Raw genomic sequence first — 12386 nt, 5'->3', positions numbered from 1 at the left:
CAGGAATCTTGCCCACATTTTTTTTCTTATGACATATATCTGTAAACAAACAAAACATATTGGTTTTGAGAATTGTCCAACCTTGCCTCTTTTATGACTCGTGGACTTCAACTCCCAGAAGTCCTTAGCTGGTATTGTTCAGCATGGCTGGCTCAGGAATTCTGGGAGTTGAAGTCCACAAGTCATAAAAGAGCCAAGGTTGCCTACCCCTGGTATAGGATAAAATGGTTATGACAATGAATATGCTTAGGGTTAGAGTAGAGATTGGTGAATAATTTTTATTTTCTTTACTGTCACAATATTTATTTATTTTTATTTATTTAATTAGATTTCTATACCGCCCTATTCCCGAAGGACTCAGGGCGGTTTACAGGGCAGCATAAAATACAATATAAAGATAGTATAAAATTAAAATAAATTAAATTAATTAAGCCCAGCAATTAAAACAATGTTTAAAAAGCTAAAACCCCTTCAGTCCAGGCCTGATAAATCGAAAAGCCAGGTTTTCAGGTCCCGGCGAAATGAACGCAGATCGGGGGCCGTCCGGAGTTCCACAGGTAAATCATTCCAAAGGGCAGGTGCGCCCACAGAGAATGCCCTCCCCCTGGGGATAACCCGCCGGCACTCCCTAACCGGTGGCACCCTAAGGAGGGCCTCTCTATGGGAGCGCACAGGACGATGGGAAGTTGATGCTGGCAGCAATATGATATATTCTGAGTATTACCTATTAGCAATGAATATTTTGTGATATAATAGGCATGCAGTAGTAGCAGTGGGTTTCTACTATGAACAGAAGCAGCCAAATCAATTTTGGAATGAAAGACAGGCCTAGAACCTTTGGCACTAGCTGCTCTCTTAATTGCAGCAGCAACTGATCTCACTCTCTGTAAAACTATAGCAACTGTAGCCCAGCCTGAAGTGGAGAGGCCACAGCTGCATGGGAATTGAGATGTGACTTGGCTATGACATGGCTCTTTGAGTATCTGCCATGATAAATGCGCCTCCTGGCATTCCCTTCCCTGACTCAAAAGCCTTGTTTTGGAGGAAGGGGGAGGCAATGGCAGCTTTAGGGCTGAGGAAAGTATATTGGTGCTTTACTTGCTGGGATTCTCATGGTAGAACTAAGCTCAATACTAAACTCTTAGTGTCATGGTTCCAACAGATGAAACCCTTCAAAAGAACTTTGAGGCATTATTTTCCTTAAAGAATCTTTTATTCTGGAAACAAAGTATCGGTGCTACATAGTTGAACCCCAAAACTAAATTCCCCTCCCCTGGAGACAAAGTAACAAAGTACAATTCCCACCGCCAATGAACAGTCATAAAGCACATTCCACAATTAGCTTGAAGCACAGGCTTTCTCCCCAGCTCTCCAGCCCGTCAAAACATTATCAGCTCTGGACCCAGTTTGTCCTTGGATTCCCATGGCTGAGTTGTTGTTGTTGTTGTTGTTGTTGTTGTTGTTGTTGTTATTATTATTATTATTATTATTATTATTATTATTATTATTATTATTATTATTATTATTACTAACTGAACTTTGATCCCAATCCCCCCCTCCCACCACCAACTAATTCTAAAAGCATAGAGAAAATGGCTGCATTTTCATCTGTTGTCAAAGCAAGAACATCTGATGTTAACAGCATTGACACTTAGCTTTTTAGGATTATCGGTGGTTCAGCTCAAGAATCCAGGTTGCAAAGTAGTTTTCGTCATATTTAAGTTATCCTGAATCCCAAAAGCAAAACGTTCTTTTCTCATCCTCCTAGGTGTCCAACTGATCTTCCACACTTTTCACTTGGAGAGCTCCCATGACTATTTTCTCATCACAGAAGATGGGAGCTTTATAGAACCCGTGGCAAGATTAACCGGATCTGTTTTACCTCCAACCATTAAAGCTGGGCTCTTTGGAAACTTTACTGCACAACTTCGATTCATTTCTGACTTTTCCATCTCCTATGAAGGTTTTAATATAACATTTTCAGGTAAATATATGCAAATAGTTGCTTTGTCAATTATTTATGCTTATATTAATTATTAAACAGCAAATACAAAGGGGTATTAGGTTCTACATGTTGACTAATAAACTACTTAATCTAGTTCTTTGTTAACTTTTAAAGTGCTCTCTGCTTAGTGCATATGTATTTACTTCACTGGAAGTTCTATTTATAGTGAAATCTCTTACATACATACATACTTCATTATCACTATTCTCACTCTGCTTTGGATCTAAGATGGTTCAAACAACTAATTTATTAATATTTTTGATACCAGGTTTGGTAGAAAGGTGTTTGCCAATTCTATCCAAAGCAATTATGAAATATCACCTTACGGTAAAAAAAAATATATAGAAAAGAGATACTGTACATGGAAGAATATGCTGGAAGATTTGTGTGTGTGCATTTGTGCATGCATGCACACATCCCTTCATATCAGTATAGACTCTGACAACTGCCTGAATTTGTCCCAGCAGTTTTCTTGGCAAGATTACAAAAGTCTCTAGCCCTTGCTTTCTTCCTTTCTTCCTGAAAGAATATGACTGACCCATGTTCATCCAGCTTGTTTTTTTGCATAAGGCAGGATTAGAACTCAGATCTCCTGGTTTGTAGCAAAGTGGCTTAACACCAATTGTCATGTTAAAATGGCTAGGATTCAGGGTTTTTCCTCAACTTTTTGGAATTGTGTTCAGGCTTAGTAATATAAGATACCTCTGAATAGATCTCTAAAGGGTTATTTGGCTTTGACAAAATATTAAGTGAAGCACCCTCTCAAAACTGCTTCACTGGACAACCCCTGTTTTGTAAGACTAAAATAGAGCAGATACTGTTTTTCCTTGCCTAATTCAAATGCTTTTTCAACTGTCTTCTGGCTGTTGCCAATGTTGGTTCAGATTGCAAAGAAACATGAAATATATCTTACTGAGCAAAACATGTGCCTTATCAAAGAACACTGTTTCATTTTTGTAGCATTAGTGTCTTCACTGAGACAAATGCAAAGCCATTTTGAAGATATTCTAAATTTTTCATTCTCTTTGATTGACCTAAGTCCATGGCTCATTTCAAGAAATTACGAAAACAATTTCAGAAAGTTATGCATAAAATGACAGTTGTTACTTTGATTACCAATAACTTTAAGAACCAATAAAAATATCTTGTTACATGGTAATGTTCTCCAACTTACTCATTCTATTCATATAAAGATTTTCATTTCACTTTTCTATACATATGCATAAGGTATATTACATGAATTTGAAGATCACAGTGTGATAAAATAAAAATTGTTTGAAAGAAGCAGAAGCAAAAATTGAAGTATTGCCTTGCTTAAATATTAGGCACTTAACAGACAACATTCTGCCAGAATAAAAATGTTTTATTATTTGAGAAAAGGTATTGAGAAAGGTATTCAGAAATGGGAATATCTGCATTTCATAGTCTATGCTATCAATATAGAAGAAGCTAATGAGAAGTTCTATACTATACTACAGTCAGCCATATGCCTTCTTCATGACAAGGTTGCAATGAAAGAATGGTAGGGGAGAGAGTGTCTTTGCCTGCATCCTGACCCCATGACATTTAGGGTTTAATGAAAGCTATTGAATTGTGCCTAGGAACAAATTAGCAACAAGGGCAGATAGAGCTGGAGAGTATAAAGTATCTGGAGAGTTTAATGAATCAGGAAGAAGGATCAGAAAAATTAAAGAGGGAACACTAGGAACACTACAGACAGTTTATTATAGTCTTAACTAATTTAGATAGAACTTTCAATTAAAATCTCAATTTATGAATTTCAAAACCATTTGGGAAAATCACATTGCAACTCATTCTGTGTCAGAAACAGAACATTTTTGAGACAAGCCTATGGACTTTTGAACAGATGAAAAAAAACATTTCTCTCATGCCTGTTTGCAATCACAGCCAGATGCATTTTTGCTTTTAGAAACGGTACAATACATATGGCTTTTATATGGTGTGATCTTTTTTCAAAGATCATATGATGAATGTGACAATCCCTCCTAGTCAGTTAAACTTTGTTACTAACTCACAAGCCCTACTAGTGCCTCACTCTGAATGGTGATCTGAATGCATTCCTGTTGCCAAGGAAACTGTGTTGATATTTTTGTTTTATTATGTGGAATTAGCTATTTTATTGCCAGGAATAATGCATTGTATTGATTTAGCTCTATTCTCACATTAGCCTAATTCTATTATCAGAAAAAGATTACTGGGGAAAAAAACACTTTAATATGATATTGAAGTTAGATTCAAGAATGCTGGTGTTTATGTGGGGAAATAAGATTTATGCACAGTATTTACTATAATAAAAATAAACTGGTGCTATTATTTTAAAAAATAAAATATATTTTATAGACACATATATTAGAAAAGCGGGTGAGAAGGAAAAACCAGGTGAGAAGGTCAAAGAAAGCTTCAGTATTTTCTATATCTTGAAACAATGTGAATACAGGTTAATATAACGTCAGTATAATATGAAGAGTAAGAAAGCAGAAGAAATAATTCATGGTTAAGATTTAATAATGACCATCAGATTTAAAAGGAAAAATATATTGAGAAGGATTTTCCAGAGAAGTTGTCAATAGAAAAGTGAAATCCTTCATAACACCAAAACAAATCTCACTAAAACCACCTTTTTCACAGCCTATTTGTACTTAGCATTTTACTTTATGGGTTTGTAAATTACTTTTTTAATCATCTTGCCAATTGATTATTACCTACTTAACTGGCCAAATGTACTAGTGGAACACAGAAAGGGAGAGAAATGCTAAGGTGATAATATTGAAATAGCATTTCAAAAGTGCATAAAAGCTGATCATCTTGCTACAGGGCAAATTTACTTGATTTCTTATTCCAAGGTTTGTGATCATAGCACACGTCTAATACATTGAGATTCTAGAAAAATATCCTATTTAACTTGTACTTGATATTTCACCACATATTTTTTACTAACAATTGCTAGGTTCAGTGCATTATGTTTACAAAGCAGTGCATAAGACTCTCTCCACGTGTTTGTGTTTGTATGTTTCCTGGTTTACCGTATAAAAACTATTTTTTCCTTGACTACAAAAATATATCAAGGGGAAAAATATTATGCAAGACTTACTTTGACTTCCGTACCTGCTTGACTTTCAAAGACTGCAGTTCTATGCAGTAAGATGAGTCTGCACATGCAAATTAATTCACACTGATTTATGAGAGAGAGAGAGAGAGAGAGAGAGAGAGAGAGAGAGAGAGAGAGAGAGAGAGAGAGAGAGAGAGAGAGAGAGAGAGAGAGAGAGAGAGAGAGAGAGAGAGAGAGAGAGAGAGAGAGAGAGAGAGAGGAATGAAAACCTTGAAGAAAATAGTGGTGGGTGGTATATTGCTAAGAAAATTTCAGGGACATTTATTGATATATTTTTGTCAGCTACTAATCAACACCCTTTAGGCAAACACTGTAATCTCTTAAGTCATTGCAGTAGTTCAGCAGATAAAGTATTGGTTTCCTTCCTTAACACCAAGTCAGAGTTCTTTTTTGTTTCACTTAGGGCAAATGCTGGTCTAATCCAAATGCCAATACAACAATTGGTATTCTGAAAAGTACTCCAGCAAGTACTTCATCATTAGATTTGGTGTCACGCAAGGGCATTGAACAGTATAACCAACTGAAGAGAAAAGCAGACTTCGGGTTGCCATTGTTGCAAGACATTGTAGTATAGGGGTCTTCAAACTTGGCCCTTTTATGACTTGTGGACTTCAACTCCTAGAATTCCTCAGCCAGGCACACTGGCTGAGGAATTCTGAGAGTTGAAGTCCACAAATCATAAAATGGCCAAGTTTGAAGTCCCCTGCTGTAGTAGATAAGCTGTTTTATGAGCATCAGTATGTTTGTGTCTGTATGGAAATCAGAATAGAAAAAGCAAATCTGCTTACTTTCCATTTCCCATGCATTCCACCTAAGTTTCCATGATTAATCTCTTTGTATATGCTTAAATCTATATGTAGATAATTAAATACATATATTTTTAAATAAAGTAGAGAAAACCTAGAGAGCAGGGCTTCTGAACTTCGTTCTGAAACTAGGTCAAGAGACTAGAGAAAGAAAGCTTACAGTTTAAGCATACAGCAGTTGGCGGCATCCCAGCCTGCTACCCAACCATTTTGCTCAGAGGAACAGATGGCAGGAATTTGTTCTAGAATGTTTTTTTTCCTCCATAGTTTCCTGTCAGATCTGGCCTATTTTTTAAACTTGACTTTTTTTCATCAGCTTCTTTCTTTAAACCAAACTTGGTCCTCTTTTGTTCTGTTTTCAGAGATTTATCCTGCTGACAGACAGAGACCTAAAGTTCTTTGCATAATGTTGTTTCCAACATTTGATTATGTTCATTAGGCTTGTATAACTTTAGGTAAAAACCAGCTCACCACTGGAAGCATCTAATGCTACCAGTAGAGAGGAATTACCTAAAAGTACTTCTGATGCATTGAAGCAACCTGAAGCATATGGAAATAATTTGACAATCCATATAACATGTGGAATGGGAAAGCCTTTGAAAGCAGGTTTGGCACTGCTCCTTCCGTTGTCAGCTACCACATGAGATAATACCTTTAAGGCACATCTCCTTCCCTTTCTTCTTTTATTGCTTTTCAGCACATTACCATATTAAAATATTCCTTACTATGTTATGCTGAAACAAGAGACACAAGGTTACATCGTTCCCATGTACATCTGCATCTCTGCAATATTTCTTTTTCATTTGTGTGCCCTGTGTTGCTTGTCATATAACTGAGTAAAATAAAAGCATCCTAGGCTTGAAGATGATGTTTGATGACCCTGCGGTCCGTTTTTGTAGTTTTTTTGACAGCAGTATGGTTCTAGATGTTTGGTATAAATAGCAGTGATATCAAAAGAAGCAAAGGTGCATCGTGATTCATATTGAGAACTGTAGTGTTTTGGATTTTGCTCCCAAACATGGCATGAAACTGTGTAAGCTGTGAGGTGTGGATTGTTATAATAATTGCTATAATTTTGTCATTCCACCAAAACAACTTACATTCTGGATGACCATGAATATGGAAGGGGTTTGTCATTTGCCTTCTGGGGTCTCTCTCTCTCTCTCTCTATATATATATATATATATGTGTGTGTGTGTGTGTGTGTGTGTGTGTGTGTGTGTGTGTGTGTGTAAATTTTTTGGCTTGCTAACAAAGAATAAAGGGAGACCAATATGATCATTTCAAACTTATTTGTTCTCATCAGTCAGCCATACCCTTCTGAGATTCGAACCTGGGCCAACTGCATCTCAAGCAGTTGTTTTAACCCCTAGGCCACAGGCTCTCTCTCTCTCTTTGTTAGCTGAGAAGCAAGGGAGATATGTGTTAAATGTTTGTTAAGCATTCAGAATACACTTGCTTGGTCCCAGACACGGGACAAATCTTATTTCCTGTATATATATGTGTGTGTGTGTGTGTGTGTTTGTGTGTTAAGTATTTGTCAAGGCTTTTTGAAGGCCTCCCAAAATTCTTTATTAGCAATTTGAATAATTTGCGCGCACACACACACACACACACACACACACACACACACACACACACACACACATATATATATATATATATATATATATATATATATATATATATATATATATATATATATATATATATATATATTACTATATCTGTCTGTCTGTCTATCTATCTATCTATCTATCTATCTATCTATCTATCTATCTATCTATCTATCTATCTATCTATGCAGTGCTTTTTTCTAAAAAAAAAAGCTGCAGGAACTCTCATCTTGGCGGGCGCAGGAGGCGGGGGTGCAGTGCTGCTGCGGTCATGGGTGTGAGGGGTGTTGGTTGTGGGCTGCCCCCTGGGGCCAGAGCCGGCACAGCTGGTGCTGTGGGAGCAGTGGGGCCCGCTCTATATGTTGGGGCTGTGCGGGGCGGGTGGTGGAGGCGGTGTGGGCCAGGCAATGCAGGGTAGCCACTTAGGCACACAGGGTGAGACGACGGTGGCACCGGTCCAGCACCAGGTAGGCCACCAGCCTGGGTGACATGGGTGAGCAGAAGGAAGGAGTGCACATGGACTCCGCAGAACCCACCTCCCACTCCTTGTTCTCTCTTACTTACCTAGTTGAGATGGTGTAGTAGGGCAGCAGGGAGGGATGCAAAGTTCCTGCCAACTTGCCTTCGCTGCAGACAACTTGCCAGTGCAACGTTTGCTGGCCAGGTCTTTTGGCACGCTCAGCAGCAATTCCTATTGGCTTCCGAAAGCCAATAGACTTTTGAAAGCCAATAGAGGGAGTAGGATAGCTTGTGCAAAAGCTTTTGTGTGTGTGTGTGTGCAAAAAAGGGTGCCAGAACGGCATTCTGAGCATTCTATGAGAAAACATTCCCTGCTTTTATGTTTTAATCTTATGATTTTTAAAAATATTGCCACGTGGATTGCATAAAAATATTATATAATCGGTAAATAAAGGTAGAACATATGTTAAATATACATCAAATGATAATATGCTTCCCTACAAAGTCAATTCTTGCTCAATGACAGACCAAGGAGTTAACTCGGAAAGGCAAGAGGAAAATCTAGAAGAGGTCTGTGTAACTTGTAGAAGGGAAAGGCCCACACTGATACATTAAAAATCTTTGTGGTCTGCAAAGGAATGCTGGTGGGCTAATCAATGATCTGGTGACTAGAGGAGCATCTACAGTGTTGGAGTTCATGGTCATGGTAAGCCATGGAGGCACTAGTCAACATGACCTTCAGGGCAGTGGTGGTGATTTTATTACTTTTTTTTAAAGTCTGTGCTCTGTCCAAGGGTGCTTGGTAGGCTGCATGTACAGACCTGGTCTAGAATTTATTTTGGAGCATTCAACTATCTAGAGCAGGCATGTCAAACTCATTTTGTTTGAGGCAACTTCTTATAAAAGAATTGCCATTAATTTGTTTTAATAAAATATTTTAAATCAATTTTTCAATTGATTTCAAATTAAATGAATTATATTGGTTCACAATGAGATTTTCTTTTAGTACAATTGCCAAATGCAATAAACTGGTTTTAGGTATCTGTGTACACTAATTATTTCAATACCAATACATTTTAACAACATATTCTATTTGTAAATGAATGCAAATGCAAATTATACCATTTTTTGTGCAAAAATAAAACAAAATAACATATTTAAGAGCTGTTATCATTAGTTTCCTTAGATAAAAAAAATAATTCCATCTTCCAAAACTTTGTTATACTGTATTTAACGAACAGATGCTTCGGTACTAAAAAAAGACTGACTACGTTTGATTGTGTATCACCATGGCATTAAAACAAAATTCGAACAGTGTATGAAAAATAAAGGTTCCCTAAACGTCTGCTGGCTATATCTATACATTTTGTTTGATAGCACTCTATTGCCTTCTTTTTAGCCTTTTTTCAACTTCCCAGCTTGAAAAAGGCAAGGCACTGGGAGCTGAAAGTTGCAGAGACTGTTTAAGCAGGTTGCTAAGCAACCTGTTCACACTTGGCCCTGCTTACCCTCCCACTTTTAAATTAGCCTGTACGGATTGCATTTCCTTTGATTTGAGCCATCTGAAGGCCTGTTGCTGTGATGTATTCTGCTGCTCTGCAACCTGGCATCCTGGGGAGAATTTGGCGCTCTGAACAGTTTCCTTCAGCTTTGTGTGTGTGTGTGTGTGTGTGTGTGTGTGTGCAAAAAAAAGGTGCCAGAACGCCATTCTGAGTGTTCTATGGGGAAAAAAAGCCCTGGATATATCACATATAATTGAAGATTGTAATTACTTGCATGTGCATGTTCAGCAAGTATGATGTATGTGTGCTGGCATTTCTAGGCCTCTTTCCAACCACATCCAGAAAAAATTGTAACAAACATTGGAATTCTCAAGGCCATGTTTAGTATTTCCCAGCAATCTGTTACTGGAAGGAAAAAGCAATCGCTGCTGTGTTATTGATCCCAGAGAAGCATTTGCATGTATGCAGGTATCCTTAGGGTGCCATAGTTATGGATGAGAAATATTGGTTGCAAAGTTGGCATTTCTGGATGTAATACAGATATTTTGGACTTATTTTTGTTTCTTTGCATGTTTGATATTTTTAAAAAGGCATATGCTACTGACTACGCTTATGCACATATGTAACATCTTTTGCTACGATACATGACCACTGCTTTTCCAGAATGTGAAAAGTGAAAGATTGTGACTAAATTTTTTTAATGTACAGATAATACCACCAGAAATTATTTTAGCCTTTTTAATAAATGTTGTTATTGATGTTAAGCTCACCATGGAAAACATCATATATTGTTATGTATATACTAGGTTAATTATTTAAAGACTGAAGTGCAATATAACTAGATTCTAAATAATCTATTTTTCAAAACACACAACAGTCCAAACAGTAAAAGTAATGTCCAAATTAAGAATATTTCATTCTTAAGAATTGTTTAATTTAAAGTGGTTTAGTTGTAATAGATGGTTAGATTCAAAATAATTTTCAAGAGTATGTACAAAAGATACTATTTTTCCCCCAGCATCAGCTAAATTAGACATATTACATTGAGAAAAATGTTTCTCATTTCTTTCCTGTTACCTTTATTGATTTCATTGCAGAGATGTTAACATAGGAAATAGATTATTTTGTTATCTAATTTTACGTTCCAAAAGACAGAAGCAGATGAAAAATGTGAGGTTCTTTCCTGTTGGCTTTTTTGAATTAGCTGTTTTAGATTCTAAAAGTTTAGTTCCTAAAGAAGTAACCCTGTAAATAATTTTAATGTCTTCCTCTAGTGCAGGCTCTTTTATGACTCAAGGACTTCAACTTCCAGAATTCCTGAGCCAGCATGGCTCAGCTTGAAACCTCTCCCTTTCCCTTCAGCATGTCTGGCTCAGGATTGCTGGGAGTTGAAGTCCATGAGTCATAAAAAAGGGCCAAGATTGCCTAGCCCTGCAATAGGCTTTCAGAGGAAGCTTTTTTTTTAAAGGTACCGGAATGCCATTCTGAGCATTCTATGAGAAAAAAAGCCCTGTATCTGTATCTGTCTGTCTGTCTGTCTGTCTGTCTGTCTGTCTGTCTGTCTGTCTGTCTATTTATCTTATTTCCTCTTAAAATTCACTAGTAGTCTTTCATTCAAGTTACTAAAGAGGCTCAACACAATTTAACATTCCAGACCTAGACATGGTCAATCAGCTGTTGTTACTTGTAGAAATTCTGTTTATAATATTACTTATAATAGAAAAGTAGGCACAGGAAATCATCGACTTATGATCACAGTTGACCTCAAAATTTCTATTGCTAAGCAAGGCAATAAGAGAGTTATGCCCCATTTTATGACTTTTCTTGCCACAGCTGTTCAGTAAATCACTGCAGCTATTAAGTTAGTAACATGGTTGTTAAGTGAATCTGGCTTCCCCATTCACTTTGCTTGTCAGAGGGTCCCAAAAGGTGATCACATGACCTTGGGACACTGCAACTGTCATAAATATGAGCCAGTTTCTAAGCATCTGAATTTTGATCATGGGGATGCTGCAGCGGTCATAAATGTGAAAAGTTTCAGTGTCGTCATAACATCAAACAGTCACTAAATGTATGGTTTTAAGTCGAGGACTATTTGTATATATTTAGTAAATATATCTGCATTAAATATTGAAATAACTATACAGTTTAACTGATTGTTCTGGGAAATCTAAGTTCCTCTTGCACTGGGTGGGGGAAGCAAGATACTTATTCTTAAAATATTTGGTTTCATCTTTGTTTTTGATTTCTTGTTGGAAGAATATGATCTGGAGCCTTGCGATGACCCTGGAGTTCCTGCCTTCAGTCGACGCATAGGATTTCATTTTGAAGTTGGAGATTCCTTGACATTTTCTTGTTTTCCTGGATATCGTTTGGAAGGTGCGATCAAGCTTACCTGCCTGGGTGGTGGCCGTCGTGTATGGAGTGCACCTCTGCCAAGGTGTGTGGGTAGGTGGTCACATGCTTTCATTTCATTCATCAAATTGTTTCTGGCACATGAAGCAGGCAAAAATCAAAGGTGTGAAAAAACCCATTAATTTATGTGGCTTTGATGCATACATTACATTGTAGTTTGCTAAATTACTCAGGAAATTATTTTAAATACAGTTAAATACTTTTTTCTGGTTATTGATCATAATGAATGATTTGATAAAGTAATTCTTTTAAAAATACTTTAAAATAATAGTTAAATTAATAACCATGGATCGAACAGCTGTTCTTCTCTTATGAAATGGTCATAGATGATAAATATATTAAGGAATGGCAGTCTATAAATGTTATATTTTTTGTACATATTATTTACCAGGATATAGAAGCTTTCATAAACAAAATTTGATTTGAATGTACCCAACAATTCATATTAATTGT

The 12386-nt window shown here is 36.9% G+C and overlaps 1 protein-coding gene across 1 annotated transcript in view; it reads left to right on the top strand.

The window, feature by feature from the left end:
- The window catches only part of CSMD1 (CUB and Sushi multiple domains 1), a gene marked incomplete at its 5' end in the record, with an annotated part of 1150904 nt that overhangs the window by 915308 nt on the left and 223210 nt on the right, over positions 1 to 12386 (top strand). The window contains 2 exons of the mRNA XM_081335496.1: positions 1769 to 1984; positions 11778 to 11966. Of these exons, the coding sequence (XP_081191622.1) occupies positions 1769 to 1984; positions 11778 to 11966 (405 nt within the window). The remainder of the gene's footprint in view (positions 1 to 1768; positions 1985 to 11777; positions 11967 to 12386) is intronic.

This window comes from Vipera berus (assembly GCF_964194415.1).
Source record: "Vipera berus genome assembly, chromosome: 1".
NCBI classification, from domain to species: domain Eukaryota; kingdom Metazoa; phylum Chordata; class Lepidosauria; order Squamata; family Viperidae; genus Vipera; species Vipera berus.
The sequence above is the reverse complement of the archived record's forward strand: the minus strand, read 5'-3'. Positions and strand labels throughout refer to the sequence as shown.